The sequence below is a fragment of the Piliocolobus tephrosceles genome, chromosome 1 (genome assembly GCF_002776525.5).
Source record: "Piliocolobus tephrosceles isolate RC106 chromosome 1, ASM277652v3, whole genome shotgun sequence".
Classification (NCBI taxonomy): Eukaryota; Metazoa; Chordata; class Mammalia; order Primates; family Cercopithecidae; genus Piliocolobus; species Piliocolobus tephrosceles.
Window position 1 is genome coordinate 31,607,169 of NC_045434.1, and position 19,082 is coordinate 31,626,250.

At 38.8% G+C, this 19,082-nt stretch overlaps 1 protein-coding gene and 1 non-coding gene across 11 annotated transcripts in view; both read left to right on the forward strand.

Moving 5' to 3' along the window:
* RABGAP1L (RAB GTPase activating protein 1 like) overlaps window positions 1–15,800 on the forward strand; it is an 819,337-nt gene extending 803,537 nt beyond the window's left edge. For 8 of the 10 annotated variants that reach the window (XM_023207196.2, XM_023207200.2, XM_031935576.1 and 5 more), the window contains 3 exons: window positions 2,550–2,621; window positions 8,484–8,681; window positions 10,345–15,800. In XM_023207196.2, the coding sequence (XP_023062964.1) occupies window positions 2,550–2,621; window positions 8,484–8,681; window positions 10,345–10,497 (423 nt within the window). In that variant the 3' untranslated portion in view covers window positions 10,498–15,800. The remainder of the gene's footprint in view (window positions 1–2,549; window positions 2,622–8,483; window positions 8,682–10,344) is intronic. The other 2 variants (XM_023207198.2, XM_023207197.3) reach the window with 1 other exon arrangement.
* A 1,199-nt stretch (window positions 15,801–16,999) lies between these two features.
* On the forward strand, window positions 17,000–17,105 carry LOC111539387. The gene has a single exon (XR_002730660.1). It is a non-coding gene; the product is annotated as a U6 spliceosomal RNA (small nuclear RNA).
* Window positions 17,106–19,082: the final 1,977 nt, after the last annotated feature.

Consider the following 19,082-nt stretch of genomic DNA (forward strand, 5'->3'; position numbering starts at 1 on the left):
AAATTTATAATATATATAAACAGGATGAATTGTATTGTTTATCCTATTTTTTTGTAACTAGCTTTAGTTCACTTAATACATTATGAACATCTTTCCATAAGGAATCTGCATATTCGCGGAAGACTGAGAAATAAAACTTTAGAGCTATTTTACTCTTCTATGATGATCAACATATGTTTATTTAATGCCTGCTCTCTGTGAGGCTTACTACTTTGACAGACAAAAAGATGAATGAATTCAAGTTTTCCTCTCTAGAAGCTTATCATATAATGTGGAGATGATACCTATGTAGAAATAAGAGGAAAGGAAACTTATGACGTGTGGGAAATGAATCCTTTTGACCTGCGCTTCAAAGGCTAGGTGAGACTTGGATCTGTAGAGATAAAGAAGACAAAGAAGAGGATGGAAATGGTAGAAAAGAGGGAATAGGATATGCAAAGTCATGGAAGTAGATTAGTGAAGAGAAAAATAATTCATTTGGTAAGAGATTCCAGTACAAAAGAGAAGCAAAGGGACGTTAGGGTCCAGATCAAGGAAAGATCCGGGGCTAGGCTTGGGACCTTGGATTTTATTTTGTTTGTGGTAGGACATTTTTGAGCAGTAAAGTGGCATAATCAAAGATGTATTATTGGCACTAATCTGTCCCAGTAAGAAATGTGGAACCAAGGGGAGAGACCACAGTCCAAGTAAGAAAACCAGGTCCCTGAAATCACAAAAGACAGTCTTTTTTTTTTTTTTTTTTTTTTTTTTTTTTTTGGCTAGACAAGAGAAAACCTTGAAGGTGATCTGAGATGTTGAATGTGGGCATCTAGGAGAAGAGGTGGTAGACACTGACCAATATAAGGAACATTAAAGACCATGTGTTATGGAATTTCCCATCGCTACAAATGCATGTTTTTCATTGCCAGATTATGCCATGGATGGCCACCAAATGCAGCCCTCTCCAAAAGTAATCCTGGGGACTATTCTTGAATATTATCTGGCAAGCCCTTGAAATAATGCAAAAGGCAACAGACCCATCTGTTTGAAGATAATTAGGATATAAGACACAATCTAAATGCATTCTATAGTTGGAATATAGCTATTACTGGCTCTGTGCATAATGTTTTGGTTTATTTAAAAGGGTTTAAGGTTTGCAGAATCTACCATGGTAATCTCTTCTTTTTAACATCAGTCAGTACAGTCCTACTAATGGTTCCTCAGGCTTGGATCTGGAGAATTGGAATGAAACTCAACAAACTAAACTCAGCAAGCAAGTCCTCATCTCCAGAGCTATTTTTGAGTAAATTGGGATTTTTTTTTTAAATGTATGTTTTGATAATAGAGGTAAACCATATATGTTTTTAGCCAAAATTGTACTTTAAAATTTCACATCCCCTGTTTTTCCATCGTGTTTTTTTTTGTTTTGTTTTGTTTTGTTTTGTTTTTTGTGAGACAAGGTCTTGCTCTGTCACCCAGGCTGGAATGCAGTGAGGCAGTGGCCTGAACACAGCTCACTGCAGCCTTGACCTCCTGGGCTCAAGCTATCCTCCCACCTTTCATCCACTTTTCAAAAATAAAAGATTCTTATTTCAGGCAATGGATTTGAACATCCAATACTCATTTATCTAGATTTTTTTCCTTTAAAAGCACCTATTTCTACCATTTCATTTTTTTTCTACCATTTCTAATACTTGTTAGCACCTTATTTCAGAATCAAAAATAATAATAGATTTTATTTAATGTACGCTTACTATTGGCCAGGTGCTATGCTAACCCCTTTGCATACTTTTTTTCCACTTGATTGCTATAGCACAGCACTTTTTAATCATGAGAAAACTGAGTCTTGGAAAGATTAATGACTTTGCCGAAGCTCACAAAGCTATAAAGAAATGGAGTTTGCCTTAAACTCACATTTCACTCCAGCAGCTAAGCTTTTAATTTCTATGCTGTGTTGCCAAACCTACTTAATAAGAGTTTTAGTCTGTATTAAGGTATTTTTCCTAATGTTATGCCTCCCCTAGTCCCCTACCCCTCCACCAGGCCCCGGTGTGTGATGTTCCCCTCCCTATGTCTATGTGTTCTCATTGTTCAACTCCCACTTACGAGTGAGAACATCACTCTGCCACTTCTTAAGGAAACTTTTGTAATTGAAAACGGGTTCTTTCTGTGACAGTAGACAGGAGATATTTCTGTCTAGAATTCTTTTCATCAAGATTTTCTCAGCATACTAACTTGTAGAAAGTGAATACTCAGCAAAGATTCTATAGGTTAATTCCAAAAGTGAAGCCAGGAATTCACTTGAACCAGTCACAGAAGGCTAGTGACAGAAAGAAACCAAATCTACCCCCTGTATGTTTCTACTAATTAAGGTAGAGTATGCTTTACATATGGAACGTTCCAGCTTTCTGCTGCTCATTTCCAAAATGACTGGCATTTACAGTGCTATTCATTTGCAAAATTTCTTCTAGGATCAGATGTGCTAGAGTAACATATGAATTGATAAGTAGTTATGTGTACATGCTGCAAGAGTTCTGTTTTCTAGTAAAAGACTCTTTTCTCATCCTTAGATCTGTTCACAGTTGAGTACCAGGCTGGAGAAACAACAAGCAGCCAGCAAGGAGGAGCTGGAAGTGGTAAAGGTAAGGAGTGAAATCGTCCTGTGATAACATTTATTTCAAAGTCCCACAGGCTTGTAAGTACCCGAAAGAATCCCCAACACCACCATTTTGTATTTGAGGATTTATTAATAGGAATTATGGAGACTAGGATACCTCTCTTCTGACTGGGTGTGATTGTCTTCCCTTTCAGCTGAAAGGTTATGATGCTCCCATAAATCATGTGGACTGTCAGAGGCAGCTAACATGAAAGGAGGTGGAATTTGACATTGTCGCAAGAAGCCCCAGAGCTTGAGATGAGCCATGTAGATTTCTTTGGTGGTGTGAATTTGAGAACCCTCAGCAGCCCACATCTCACTGAGCCTGCATTGATGTGGCTTCAGAATGGGACTCAGTAGGATCATCCCATCACTCTCTTTATAAGTAAACACCATGGGCAATGTAGAACTTAGCTGGAAAAACATGTGTTGGGTAACTGATTCTTGCACTAAGTTTTAGAGGTTTATTTTTGAAGAAAACCTGTGGCATTTGTTTACTTGCTGCCCCCTGGTGGTAAAATGCATTATGTTGCTGCTCTATTTGAAAAAAACAGATTGCTTATTCCAAAGAAACAACAGTAAACCAATGAATTGGTATTCTTAAGAGGCATTGTTGTCACAGTCAACTTTTGGGACCAGTGTTACAGAAACCTGACATCATCTTATTTGAATATGTTCAGGTTTCATACTAGTAAATAAATGTGTAGTAAGTAATTTAGCATGTAATTTAACAATCTTGAAAAGTGATTTTACCTTTCTAAGCTTCATTTTGTGTTCTATAAAATGGAGATAACATTACCTGCCTCATAAAATCATTCTGAATGTTAAATAAGATAATGACTATAAAGTATATGGTGTATATAAAGTGCTTAGATTAGTACCTGACATACAAGACCTTGTATTCCAAAAGTATTTTCTTCTTACTTATGTTATAAAATCAATCAGAGATTTAGTGAGTATAGGGTTTGGTGGTCTCCCTCTCTGATGAGATAAAATTTGATGTTTGTATCTTCCCTTTCTGGTCTACCTTTGCACTTCTTTCTAGTTAGCACTTATCATTCTTTGTCCATTATAGGCATACTGACCAAGATTCAGTTGATGAAGTGTCGTGGTGTAAAGGGGTTAACTATCCTGAAGTGAATTTTTTTTTTTATTTCTTCTTAAAAAAAAAAAAAGCAAAGGGGGATACATGTGCAGAAGGTGCAGGTTTGTTACATAGGTATACGTGTGCCATGGTGGTTTGCTGTGCCTGTTAACCCGTCCTCTAAGTTCCCTCCCTTCAGTCCTCATCCCCAACAACAGGTGCTGGTGAGTGTTGTTCCCTTCGTCTGTGCCCATGTGTTCTCAATGTTGAACTGAAATCTTTATGGAAATAACAAAATGAGAATTTATATTGATTACTCACTGAAGGTTTTATTGAGCATATACTATGTGCATAGCTATTAGACTACCATTTTGTTATAGAAATTACACATGAAAAGGAGCTTAAAATTTTCCGGTAGGACAACTTACACATGCAAATTAAGAACTTAGGAAGCAGTTCAAGGGAGCTCAGCTGGGCCAGGTGCAGTGGCTCACACCGGTAATCCCAGCACTTTGGGAAGCTGAGATGGGCAGATCACCTGAGGTCAGGAGTTCAAGACCAGCCTGGCCATCATGGTGAAACCCTGTCTCTACTAAAAATAACAAAAATTAGCCAGGCATAGTGGCTCACACCTATGATCTCAGCTACTCGGGAGGCTGAGGCACGAGAATCACTTGAACCCAGGAGGCGGAGGTTGCAGTGAGCCAAGATTATGCCACTGTACTCCAGCCTGAGCAGCAGAGTGAGATTCCATCTCAAAAAAACAAAAAACAAAAAAAAAAGTGCTAAGCTGGATCACACTGACAATCAGCGTCGTAGAGAAAACAAAATCATGAGAACTATAGACAAAAAAGCAGGGTGGATAGAAATTAGTTAGAGAGCAGTGTTTAAAAAGAAAAAGAGCATCATAGAAGAAATGATGTGAGTGAAGACCCAAACATAGGAATGAGTGTGGCTTTATCATCAATAAAAAAGAAGATATACTGTCTTTTTAAAAAAATTATATTAATGATAAATGATTATCATTAATCATGTAATTATAAATGAGTATTAATACTCATTTTAGGAATGAGTGTTTCAGTGTCTTAATACAGAGACTGATGTGGTTAGAATATGTATTAAGGAACAGAGGAAAATATTGGCTAAGTAGGTGAGACTGCCTAATGAAAGTCCATGACATTCAAGAAGAGGAATATAAACTTGTCTTAGCCAGAATAAAGAATAGCTAGGCTCACGCCTGTCATTCCAGCACTTTGGGGAGGCCTAGGTGGGCAGATCACTTGAGTCCAGGAGTTCAAGACCAGCTTGGGCAACTTGGTGAAACCCCGTCTCTACAAAAAATACAAAAATGAGCTGGATGTGATGGCATGCACCTGTAGTCCTAGCTCCTCAGGAGGCTGAGGTGGGAGGATTGCTTGAGCCCAGGAGGCTGAAGCTGCAGTGAACTGTGAGCATGCCATGGCATTCCAGCCTGGGTGACGGTAAGACCCTGGTACAAGATTAAAAAAAATAAAAAAGACAGTATATCTTCTTTTTTATTGATGATAAAGCCACAAACAGGTAATTCATTTGATCAAGGTTACACAGCTAGTAGAACCAGGATTTAAGCCTGGAAGTCAGACTCTAAAGTCAATAACATTAGCCGTTAGACTATACCACCTCTCCTTTCTCTAGTGCTTCTTCCTATCTCATTTGGTATGATAAATAGCTTTTGGTTTTTTCAGTTTCCTATAATAACCTTCTTTTGTCATGATCACACCCCAGTTCATCCTTTACACTGTAATCAGAATGAGTGTTCCCAAATATAAAGTGATATTTGACTCTCATTCTGTGTATCAATGCAGAATTAGATTGGCCACATATAGGGAACCCAGAATAGCACTGGCTTAACCATAAAAGTGTTGATTATTTTACATAAAAGCAGCCTAGGACTAGAAAGGTATACCTTTGGTGTCATTAGTAACCCAAACTAATCAGTCATTAGTGACCCACATCTTCATGTGGACTTCTATCCTCAAGGTCACCTAGAAACCAATCCTTTCTCTTTTTTTTTTTTTGTTTTTTGTTTTTTTGTTTGAGACAGAGTCTTGCCCTGTCACCCAGTCTGGAGTACAATGGCACAATCTCAGCTCACTGCAACCTCTGCCTCCCGGGTTCAAGAGATTCTCCTGCCTCAGCCTCCCGAGTAGCTGGGATTACAGGCGCGCACCTCCACGCCCAGCTAATTTTTGTATTTTTACTAGAAAAATACAAAATACATGGTTCACCATGTTGGCCAAGCTGATCTCGAACTCCTGACCTTGTGTCCCACCCACCTCGGCCTCCCAAAGTGCTGGGATTACAGGCGTGAGCCACCGCGCCCAGCCAAAACCAATCCTTTCAACTAGAGCTCCCACCATCACATCCACACTCTAGGGCAGAATTTTAGTCCAAAAGGAGATGCAGGATATAAAGGCCTCATTCCCCTGGGTGAGCTCTTTCTAATCAGCCTTCTTAGAAGCTCCCCTCTAAACTTCTGCTTACATAGCAGCTTTGAGGGAATTTAGGGAATGTCACCTTTTATCTAGACACACTGCCAGCTCAAATAAACTCAGGGTCTGTTAGGAAGAAGGAGAAATGGATATTGGGTGAGAATCAGCAGTATCCACCACATTTTAGCAGGTCTGCCAAACTGCAGCTCTGTCAAACTTATTGCTCTTTGACATGTAGCACTGGGCTCAGTAGAGTAAATGAATGCATTTTCTGTAGGATAAAATCAGAATTCAGCAACATGGTATTTAAGGACCTTTATGACCCGGGCACAGAGATCTCTCATCTCGCTCATTGTTGTATCACTTTCTGCTTAAGCCATTTTGAATTCTTTGAAGTTATCTGAAGGTGCTATGTCTTTGCACATAGAGGTGTTCTCTTTGCTGAAGTGTCATCTTCCCTCTTATGTGATCAATCTGTTTCTTCATGTGGTTCAACCTAATAAAATTACTTAGCCAGCTCAGTAAATTTTTAATCATTTAAGACTCAGATCAAAAGCTATTTAACATTTTTAGTCAACAGTAAACACACAACAAATATTTACAATATGCCTATACTGGGCTAATTATTCTCAGAGGTTCTTAAGTAAGAGAATGACAAGTTTTGTTTTTTCATGTCTAATGAATATTAATGAACAGGAATACGAAGAGTGGATTATGGATGGGATGAGAAGGAAGCCAGTGAGTACTGAGAAGGTGACCCTTAGGGATTCGGCCTGGAATGGCAAGAGCTCAGACATGTCAGAGGAGAAAAATTTTTTTTTTTTTTTTTTTTTTTTGAGACGGAGTCTTGCTCTGTTGCCAGGCTGTAGTGCAGTGGCGCGATCTCGGCTCACTGCAATTCTCGCCTCCTAGGTTCACACGATTCTCCTGCCTCAGCCTCCCAAGTAGTTGGGACTATAGGTGTGCACCATCATGCCCAGCTAATTTTTGTAGTTTTACTAGAGCCGGGGTTTCACCATGTTGTCCAGGATGGTCTGGATCTCGACTTTGTGATCCACTCACCTCGGCCTCCCAAAGTTCTGGTATTAGAGGCGTGAGCCACCGCACCCAGCCCAAGAGGAAGAAATTAATGGTCAGCTAGACATAGGATGAAAGAGAAGCTAATGAAAAGATGATCCAAAGTCTTCAGGCCCAAATGGTGGGGACATGCCCAGTGGCACAGAAGTGTGGTGGAGAGTTGCTTTTTGTGTGTGAAGAGAGGAGGATGGGCATGGTGATGGACACACGGAGCTTGTTGTAGCAGTAGGGCATCAAAGTAGAAATAGCGTGTAATATCTTTTACCTCTACTGAATTATTTTTTAAAATACTGGAAGAAAACAACAGCACAATTGTCTGGAAAACAGTTGCTGCTGTTCAGTGCTATGTGCCCAACTGGCAATCTGGGCATGTGGTAGTTACTTTTTTTTTTTTAGATGGAGTCTCATTCTGTCGCCCAGGCTGGAGTGCAGTAGCGCAATCGCAGCTCACTGCAACCTCCACCTCCTGGGTTCAAGTGATTCTCCTGCCTCAGCTTCCCGAGTAGCTGGGACTATAGGCGCATGCTACCACACCTGGCTAATTTTTTGTATTTTTAGTAGAGATGGGGTTTCACCATGTTAGCCAGGCTGGTCTCAATCTCCTGACTTTGTGATCCGCCCACCTCAGCCTCTCAAAGTGCTGGGATTACAGGCATGAGCCACCGCACCAGGCCGGAGTTACTTTTATTATTTGAAACAATAGGGGTCCTCTTTGCTTAAAACTCAACAACAGAAAATGTGCTTTGTTGCAAGGATGGATTTAGGTTAGTCATGATGACCGTCCTTAGTCTACTATAGGCAAGTTCTTTAAACTCTGAGTTTCTTTCTTTATGAAATGAGGATGATGATAGTGCTTACTTATACAGTTGCTCTAGGATTAGTGAAATACTACAAGTAAAGCATTTGGTGTGGTGCTTGGCATCTAGTAAGAATAATGATAGCATAAAATTTCTAGAACAGATTTCAAAGAGATGCTACAATACTTTCTATTTCTAGGGTATTTCTAGAGATACTTCAGGAAAAAGGAGCACCCGTCTTGGATAGTTGGGTTCGGGCTGACTAATGATTTTGATTGCAGCACAAGAAAAATAACCTGCAGAAATGGGCCTGCATTCATGACAAAAAACAGCATCTAAAAAAGTCATATATTGTTTCAGAAAGTGATTTAGCCTATGGAATACAGTTTGATGTTGGTTATCTCTTTTGGATACTTTAGGGTAAGATGATGGCATGCAAACACTGCAGTGACATTTTCAGCAAGGAGGGTGCTTTGAAACTAGCAGCCACAAGCAGAGAGGACCAGGGAATTGAAACGGACGATGAGAAAGACTCACTTAAGAAGCAGCTGAGAGAGATGGAACTGGAACTGGCACAAACCAAACTGCAGTTAGTGGAGGCCAAATGTAAAATTCAGGTTGGTAATTTGATCAAAGAACAAGAAGAAAGAATAAACAATTAATGGTCCAGGATACTCTGGTACTTCAGAATATACCTATCTAGGTCAGAATTGCATGATGAATACATTTTCTGTCTGCTAATGTGTCCTGCATAATCACATTTTATATCAATGTATTCTTAACACTGATATAAACAAATACATAATTTTAAATGAAATTTTTTTTTTTTTTTTTTTTTTTTTTTTTTTTTTTTTTTGAGACGGAGTCTTGCTCTGTCGCCCAGGCTAGAGTGCAGTGGCCGGATCTCAGCTCACCGCAACCTCTGCCTCCTGGGTTCACGCCATTCTCCTGCCTCAGCCTCCCGAGTGGCTGGGACCACAGGCGCCCACCACCTCGCCCGGCTAATTTTTTGTATTTTTAGTAGAGACGGGGTTTCACCGTGTTAGCCAGGAGGGTCTCGATCTCCTGACCTCGTGATCCGCCCATCTCGGCCTCCCAAAGTGCTGGGATTACAGGCTTGAGCCACCGCGCCCGGCCAATGAAATTTTAATAATTAAAAGTATATCTTATGAGAACTTAATTAAGCGTATGCTTTTTGTTTTTTTTTTACCCTGAGATTTTTTGCTTACATCCTTTCTCACAGAATGTGGTCACTTCAGTGGCTGATCCTGAAAATGAAAAACCAAACCCCCTCTGCTGTGTCTACCCTGAGAGCCACACATTGGCTGACACCCGTTCTTTTCTTTGGAGCTTGTTTTTATCTTTAGCTCATTTTGTCAAACCCCTTTCCCCATTATCTTTCTCCATATTGGAGCATAATATAATTAGAAATAGTCCTGGCTTCTGATAGACTCTTCTTCATTTCATTTTCCCAGTGATCCCTACCAGCGCCATAGCTGCCATGTCGCCAGCCTCCACCATACCAGCCAGCTTCCACCATGTGTGTGCTCTGACCCTGGGCATTCTTAGGGCAAAGCCTATTTCTTTGGAACTGTAATTCATTCATGCTTATACTATCAGTAAAAATTCATCCGTATGTTTACATTTATTTGTGGTTTTTTTTTTTTTTTTGAGGCGGAGTCTCGCTCTGTCGCCCGGACTGGAGTGCAGTGGCCGGATCTCAGCTCACTGCAAGCTCCGCCTCCCGGGTTTACGCCATTCTCCTGCCTCAGCCTCCCGAGTAGCTGGGACTACAGGTGCCGCCACCTCGCCCGGCTAGTTTTTGTATTTTTAGTAGAGACGGGGTTTCACCGTGTTAGCCAGGATGGTCTCGATCTCCTGACCTCGTGATCCGCCCGTCTCGGCCTCCCAAAGTGCTGGGATTACAGGCTTGAGCCACCGCACCCGGCCTATTTGTGGTTTTTAAACCTGTTATCTTGGGTTGCAACCTAAACCTAAATTTGGACCTAACTTGCAGGGAAAAAAAGAATAAAATGAGGTTTTCTTTCTCTGTTGAGAGAAAGTACAGATTCCAGTTTTTTGATAAATCTTTTAGCTCTTAACTTTATCCTTGTACTAACCAATTCAATCTCTCCTGGGTTTTGTGGGAGGAAAATTGGCAGCACATACCTTGAGATGCCAAAAAGCTGCACATTTTTAAAAATTAATTAATGAATGTATTTGTTTATTGGCAAAAAGAAAACATTTATTTAACTCAGATTATTTTCTTGCTTTAATTAGGAACTTGAACATCAGAGAGGAGCCCTTATGAATGAAATCCAAGCTGCAAAAAACTCTTGGTTTAGCAAAACCCTGAACTCTATCAAAACGGCCACGGGCACCCAGCCATTGCAGCCAGCGCCGGTCACCCAGCCACCCAAGGAAAGCACATAGTTCCAGCCTTACCCAAGCACAAGAGCACAATGTTCAAAGCAGTGGAAATCTGGGAGGATTCTTCCTGGTGTCCCTTTGAAGGAAAGTCAAGGAGGCCAGAAAACAAGCCAGAATCTTTCAGTAGCTCTCTTTCTTGTATGACACTTTTCAAAGGGATGTTATTTAAACTGACCTGTTCTATGTTGAATACCTATTTTCCAGCTTCTTCATGGAAGGCCATGTTAAGATCCATCATAGTATTAACACATTATTTTGTTTGCCTGATGTTTAGTTGGAAATAAGTAATTCAGAACTAAATGCTCTTTTATTTAGAACTAATTATTCATAATTATTTTTATCTTACGTAAAAATGGAGACATCTGTTCTTCCAAGGTTGAAATGAAGTGATAGGAAGATCTTTGTCACAGGAAAAAACACATTGAAACCTAAACCTCTTAGCTTTTCAGGATTTATTCAGATAAAGCACACTGTGGGGCCAGGCATGACTGCTCTCAGGTTTCCTCCTGAGCCTGATTCCCAGGGGAGTGATAATCCTGTCCAAAGGAAAGAACCAATCAGCGATCATTGGTTTACTTTCATTTTCTGGAAATGAAGTGCCAGGAATAGATGGGCTATTCAGATTATACATTAGGTAAAAGGAACTGAGATTTTAATAAGTGTAAGTTAGGATCATTTGGGCTGTGGTATTCTAACAGATCCTTTTAAGAACTCCACATGGGACTTATGAGTTCCTAAGTATGCCTAAGTATGGACACAGATGTGACTTTTGGCACTTATAAAGTCAAAGGTGGATATTGCGCCTTACAGACTTAGGGAGCCTTTACCAGAGACGCCTAAAAAGCCCCAGGTTCAGCCATTGTGCTGCATAGAGTGGAATACAGAACCAGGGACAGAGTATTTAACGTTGATATATACTTGCTAAGGAAACACTAACAATACTGTAACTTTGTTAAAGGACATAGTATTGAAATGGGAAATAGAGATCAGGCTCACATCATCTCAGCTTAATGTTGGGCAACTTTTTCGGATTTCTGTAGTTCCCTGAAAATGTGTCCTTCGTACCCCTAAAGAGATACAAATGCATTTGTAACATTTTTGATTGAATATAAAACCTTTACAGAAATACTTATCTCATGGAAAGGTAAAGCTATTGTTTAAAAATTAGTGGAAATATTTTTTCAATTATATTTAACATGCCTATAAAAATAGTCCTTGTAGGAAATTATTTGATGAGAGCAAAACTATTTTTATTTTATAAACTATTTTGGAGGCCTCTGTTCCTTTCACACTAACCAAACTACTATTAGATATGTACAATAACATTTGTTGATATACATCATTGGCCTCGTTGTTGAACATATTATTTGCAAAGAATCTTAAACTCTGTAGTGCCAGAATGATTTTCATCTGTGCCATATGTTGCAATTAAAAGTAACACACCCTTAGAAAAATCAAATAAGAGCCATCTCCACCCCAGAAGGATACACCAAGTTGCTCACGGTGGATCTTTTCCTCTAAAATGATCTTTTATGTTCTAAAAAGTGAAATCCCCTTTTTCTGTGTTTCTATTATCTACAGCCCATAAAACTGATGTGATTATTATGTTATACTCATCAGATAATACTTTTCTTACATAAATCTTTTGTCGTTCTGACATCTTTCATTACAAAATTTATTTTCTTACCAAAAAGGAACATAACCCAGCATTCCAGGTGTCTGTGTTGACTTTAGTATTCTCTACATGGTGGTCTAGAGAAGCTAATTTTTTTTTTTTTTGTAAAATATAGTAGCTAGAAAATGTTATCTTGGCACTTGTTTTTGTAAATCATTTAGTATAGGCTGTTAGCTTTACTGGTACTTTACGCTTTGATTCGAAGAAGCCCTGTGCAGTTGCCTTATCAAATGGCCAGCTAAATTAAAGATGCTCTTTTGTGTTGTGAATTTCATAGTTCTGTACAGAGCTTGTTTCAACTTACAAAAATAAGTACATTCCACAGAATGCCTAAAGTGCATAATTTTCTTTAAATAATAGTAGGTGAGGGAGAAACATAATGGCTCTAGTTTAATCCCTTATCTGGAGACCTTGTTCAACTTCATAGTCCCTTTCCTTTTGAAGAGAAAAATTCTCCCCTGGCCAAGCATGGTGGCTCACGTCTGTAATCTCAGCACTTTGGGAGGCCAAGGTGAGTGGATCACCTAAGGTCAGGAGTTTGAGGCCAGCCTGGCCAACATGGTGAAACCCTGTCTCTACTAAACATACAAAAATTAGCCGGGTGTGGTGGCGGGCACCTGTAATCCCAGCTTATTCGGGAGGTGGAGGCAGGAGAATTGCTTGAATCCAGGAGGCAGAGATTGTAGTGGGCCAAGATTACGCCATTGCACTCCAGGCTGGGCAACAAGAGCAAAATTCTGTCTCAAAAAAGAAAAATCACAAGGTACATACCTCTCAAGTTTGATAAGTCCATCTTTTGAGTTTTCTTTTAGCTCTTTCAAAAGATTGTAAGGGCAATACATAGTTGTTGTTTTTTTTATTCTCCAGCCCCATATCATACTTGGATATGCCTGTTGGTACCATAAGCCTAAACTGTCCCTCACTGCAATGCCTTTGAGTCAGCAGCAATACTATAGACTAGAAACAAAGAAAATTCAGAATTTGGTATGTGATATGATTGTTCATACAATATGTTATAATAGCAATATTCCAAACAATATGTCCTTCACTGTCTATTGTTTGAAAACTCATGCATCCCAGCATGAAGTAACTGGTAGTTTTAATTTCACTTATTTGGAGATATATTTGAGAATTGCATCTCTTCTATTGAATTTCATTTAGAAGAGATGAACCAGCCAAATATCCAGGAAAGTTTCAAAATATTCTAGTGTTTTTCATCCTTTCCTAGGATGTGCTCTGTATAAAACATTCCTCTGAAAATCTAGTATTTGTAATATCTAATAATTGATCATTTCTATTTTCATTAAATTCTGTAGAAAAAAAATGAATGAATGAAATTCAACTTCATAATTCAGTTCATCAGCTTTTATATCTTGAGAATCTTAACACATTCTTTAAATCTGAAAGAAACCAAGCTGGATTTTGCAGTGCATATGTTTGCTAGCTTCCCACATCCTGAACCATGTCAAAATTTGGTTATATTTAGTTACATATAATTTAATGCAAAGAAATTCTCAGTTACTTAATGTTCTGTTTATTTATGAGTGCCTATCAGGAACACTAATAGGAATGCCATTCAACCGGTGTCTTCTCCTGCCCCTCTCCCAGCTGTTAAATTAGTACTTTCTTCTTCATTGGCTTTCTGAAATGTCCTGAGTAAAGTAGAAAAGCAACCTTTGTATGGATGTGGGGATATTTAATACTATGTATCTTGTTTCATTTTTTTCTAGGGTGTATTAATATTTATTTTTCTCTAATGTCTGCTCCATTTTCTTAAAATATTTTCCAGTTAATAGTTAGTTGCTGTATTTCCCAGCTGAAGTGAGAAAACCAAGAGAAAACAACACAGATTTGGACAGAGGAGATAGAGTTAGATGCTTAAAGGAGTCAGCCAGTCACCCAGAAGGAGAATCACATGTGTAACTGATGTAGGGGTTTAAGCCTTCTTTTACTTTCGCTAAAATCAGTCTACTAACTCTTCCACCAACCTTTGCATCAAACACTTAGGTAGCTGCCTGATTAGTAGGGGGCCCCTTGAAGGGGGAAAAAAAAACTTTTTAAAATTTAAATGTCTTGGTTTTGTTTTATCTTCTGGGAAAGAACACTTTTACTTGATTAGCAAGATGATTATATTATATAACTTGCCCTTAAAAACACTCCCAAATACTGACTCCTTTGCTCCAATTACAAGTGAGAGAGTGAAGAAATTCTGTTGTATGATTTGAACACTATTAGGTTTGTATGTGTGTTTAATTGGAAGAATTTTATATAGAGTATCTCTGCTTCTTTTGTTTCCCTGGGTACCACACAACCAAATACACATTGAGATTTCAAGAAATAATGATGACAGCCAGAAGGCCAGACCACAGCTCTGCAGCCTGTTTCCTACCACCAGATATGAAACTCTTCCTCATTACCATGCTGATAGTCACACTGAACTAGAACTGTCCCAACACATACTTCCTCTCTCATAGTGGCTTCCATTTAACACTGGCAAAGCCCTTTACCTTAGCAAATTCTTTATCTTTCAAAAGTGACCAAAATGAGGACTTCAACCTTGGTTGCTCCTCAATAGAGATGCTGATCTTGAGTTGTAATGAGAAAAGTGGACATACAGATTTTAGTGACTGCAGTCAGCTCTCTGGCATTCCTTTCTCAGTTTGCATCTAGAAGACTACAATATGTCAAGCTTATCTCCACCTGAATTTGCTGCCTGCTATAAAAACATTTCATTAATATATCCCATTCTTCCTACCTCCATCTCTGGTTTGTCATCAGTGGTATTCTGAAAAGTTTAAGAAAAAAGAATCATTGAGTAGAAAGTGAATATTTTAAGTTATTTTCCTTTTTCACTGGCAATTAGTTAACATGTAAAATCTTTTCCATTAAAGTGTATAACTTTTAATAACTATATATTATATATGGGATAAAATATATGGACTGAATTGTGAGAATATAAATGCATCGAGAGACTCTGGTGTCATGAAAGCACAAGAATAAGGCTGGAGATGGTCCCAGATCCAAGATGTCCTAAAAGCCTTTTGTATCAGTTTCTCTATTTTTGGTATTTTGCATAATGCATGGATCCTTAGTTCAAATGAGGGACACAGTTTCTCAGTCAGCCCCACTTCTTTCTTTCCAACTCCTACCTTTCCCTTGCAGAGGAGGTAGTAGAGATTCTGAATTATCTATTTTTATGAATTCTATTATTTTGTCCATGGCATCTCTAATGAAAACAGGTTCTAGAATAAAGGAGTTGATTAGTCTGAACAGTACTAATTAACTACAAAAAAGGTAGTGATCAGACTCTTCCTCTATAAACTATGACCAATTAGATGTTTCCATAATTCCATGTATTATGTATAGTACACTCTATAAATGTAAATGTAATGCTTGTCTAAAAAGTGCAATTTATTGTACATTGTCCCAACAAATGTTTACTTTTATAATTGTTATGAACTTGAATTGGATTAGTATTTTGTTTTTATGTGTGAATGAAGCCTTGTGAAATACACAAATGCAACTGAGAAGGTAACAAGGTGACTGTTTTTGTGAGCCAGTGATGTTCTCAATGCTTTGTGTTGCCCCTTTGGCCCCATTAAGCAGTAATAAACATTTGTTCTGAAGTCCATGTATGTCTTTTTTATTTTTTTACTTGACTTTATTCTGACTCATTTGAACCCAATGTTTATGTAACACTTCTTACACCTGACACTAGACTCCAGTCAACTTAGAAAACAATATATACCCTGCAAAAATGATATCCTGTGCAGCACCACCACAAAGTGCCTTATTTTCCTCTCTACTGAGGTTCCTTGATTCCAAGTAACAGAAACCCTTGCAAGCTAGCTTAATAGTAGTAATTTTAAGAGGCAATTAACCAAAAGGAAATAGGATATCTGTATCATAGGTCCCAAAGGCCAAACACTTGGGCCTGAACTGGCACTAGGACAAGGGGCTGGAATGCTATCAGGACCCTGAAAGCAATTGTTCCCATAATTGTGCTTCTGCTTGTCCTTCCAGATGACACTTACCTGCTTCATTCTTCTCTCTGAAAACAGGCTTTCTCTGCTTCTAAGTACACAGCTACCAAGTTTACATATCCTCTCTTCAAACTACCAGCAGAAGACTGCCATCTCAATTGTTCCAATCACAAGTTCTGGAAAAAAATATGATTGGCTAATCCTGGGTCAGGTAGCTGCTGTTAGTCCTTTAAGGTACAGCAAGGTAGGAGATATATAATTCAAACTAAACTTCAGAGGCACTTATGAAAGTGGAGATTGTGTGCAGAGAATCCCAATCATATCTCATTTGCACTTGCATTTTGTTCTGGGAATCCACGGAACCCAAGTGAAATACCAAGAGATTTGTCAGCTTCTCTTGGAATTCGGCATGTATTAAAAAATAATAAAAGACTGTAAGATTACAGATTTTGGTCAAATTCAGACCACAGACATCTTTCATTTGGCCATGTGGTGTTTTCTGTTTGTTTTCTGAGATGGTCTTGCTCTGTCACCCAGGCTGGAATGCAGTGGCATGATCTCAGTTCACTGCAATCTCCACCTCCCAGGCTCAAGTGCCTCCCGCTTCAGCCTCCCAAGTAGCTGGGACTACAGGCAAGCACCACCAAGCCTGGCTAATATTTCTATTTTTTTACAGAGACAAGGTTTTGCCATGTGGCCAGGCTGGTCTCAAACTCCTGAGCTCAAGTAATCCACTTGCCTCAGCCTCCCAAAGTGCTGGGATTACAGGCATCAGCCACCATGTCCGGCCCCCTCTGGTATTTTAAACAATGTGAAATTTTACATAAAAAGTAAAACAAAATCAGAAGTGCTCACTTCAACAGCATATACACTAAAACTGTAATCTACAGAGAAGACTGGCATGTCCCCTGCAGAACAATGACACACAAGTTAATTAAGCATTCCATATTTTGCACAGTCCCCAGAAGGTCATTTCTTTATCTGCTTACAAGCCCCAAGAAAAGAGTATGAGTCATAGCAAAAAAAATTAAAAATTCAAAATATCCATTGAATTTGGCAGTTAGGAAATCAGGAGTAAGCTTGACAGGTACAGTAACTGGGGGAAGCAGAAAGGCTGCCTGCAATAGGACAATTGAATGAGAAATAATTTCATTTTGAAAAGAAAATTATTCCAAACTTTGGAAACAAGGCAAAAAGGTGAGTGGCATGTCCTTTCAGTGTCAAACCAAGGACTACGGGATTGTACTTTGTTCATTTCATTGTTTACTATTGATTTAAAAGTCCTATACTGAATCTATACAGTAACTTCTAGATTTCTGTCCAATAAGAATGCAAATCCCTACTTCCTTCCCAGTGGAATAGATAACACCAAAAGTTATAGTTTATTACCCTGTGACACATTAACAGGTTTGTATCTAACCTTCCCACCTTATACTAACATTACATTGTTAAATTGCCTATAAATACCTGGCTACTCAAATACACTCTCAACCAATGAGTTGAATAAAGTATTTATCACATGTCCATTTATATTTGCATAATATTGTCTGGAAAAGCCTCCCTTAGTGTTACTTCTGAAAGATCTAAATATAGTGAAGAAATGATCTGTGTGATGAACTGGAGGAAAAGGATTACAAGTGGAGAGAAAGCTGGGTACAGACTTGGAGGCAAGAGCAAACCCAGTGGGTTCAATGAATAAGAAAAATGCCAGACTGTTTAAATCAGGGAAGGGGGGACGGAAGAGTGGTGAGAGATGGGTTCTGACGTGAAGCTCATAAAGGTGAGATAAGATACATAAAACACTCAAGTTCACAGTAAGGAGTTTGTACTTTATTCTAAGCCTAATAGGAAGCTGTTAGAGGTTTTTAAGCAAAGGGATATAATGATCTGAAAATATATTGCTAGCTGCTCTGTGGAAAACTAACTCTAAAGGCACAATGGGGAAGCAGAGAAACCAGTTAGGAAGCTAAAATTTCAGACAAAATAATGATGGCTTGGACCTGGGTGTGTAGGGTAAGAAGTATCTTTTCCTTCTACCCATTTTAGGCTCATTGGCTTGGGATGCTGTAACAAAAGACAAATTAACAAGAGAAAAGCATAAATATTGTTAGTTTTACATAACATGGAAACTTCATAAAGAAATGAAGACCCAAATAAATAGTTAACCTTAGTGTTCTTTAGAGTAGGTTTGAAGAAGAATGAAGAATTGTGGGAAAATGTGATGGGGCTAAAAGACTGTGATCTAAGGGTAATAAACTGGGGGAAACTTAGCAAGGCCTGATGTTCAGGTTCATCTCTACGTTTCTGTGTTTTCAGAGATAAAGATATTACTTTTATTCTAGGTATAGACAGGGCAACTCTCACATGAGGGTATTACGTCCTGCTTCAGGGCAGAAGGGTGCAAGAAAGTTAGAGACATTCCTGCATATGTTCTTTCTCAAATTCCTTCAGTTTAAAGTATTCAATACGTCTAGGTGCCATATTTGTGGGTAGCATGCCCCAAACCTCGTCAGGTGGTAGAAGCAGAGGTTGTGAGAAGTCGTTTAATTCGCTACATATTTTGAAGATTAAGCCAGTAAGGCTTGCTATATGATAAGATGTAAGGCCTGAGATAGAAGACTCACCTGTGACTCCTTAGCCTGAGCAATTAAGAGAATGAGGTGACTGTTCACTGCACTGGGTCAAGCTTTCACTCGGTACAGTGCAATATTTGTTTTTATTTAATTATGTACTTAATAATTCCAGGCTATTGGGTGGCCACTTAAAAAAATACGATAAAATACACAGCTCTTAAGGAGTTCATCCCATGAACTTTGACAATTGTATGTATGGGTGTTAATATTTCTATTACCTTGGCAAATTTCCCCCCACCCACGCCGGGCCTTAAGTATAATCTATAGAAGAAACTACGTACATAAAAATACGTTTAC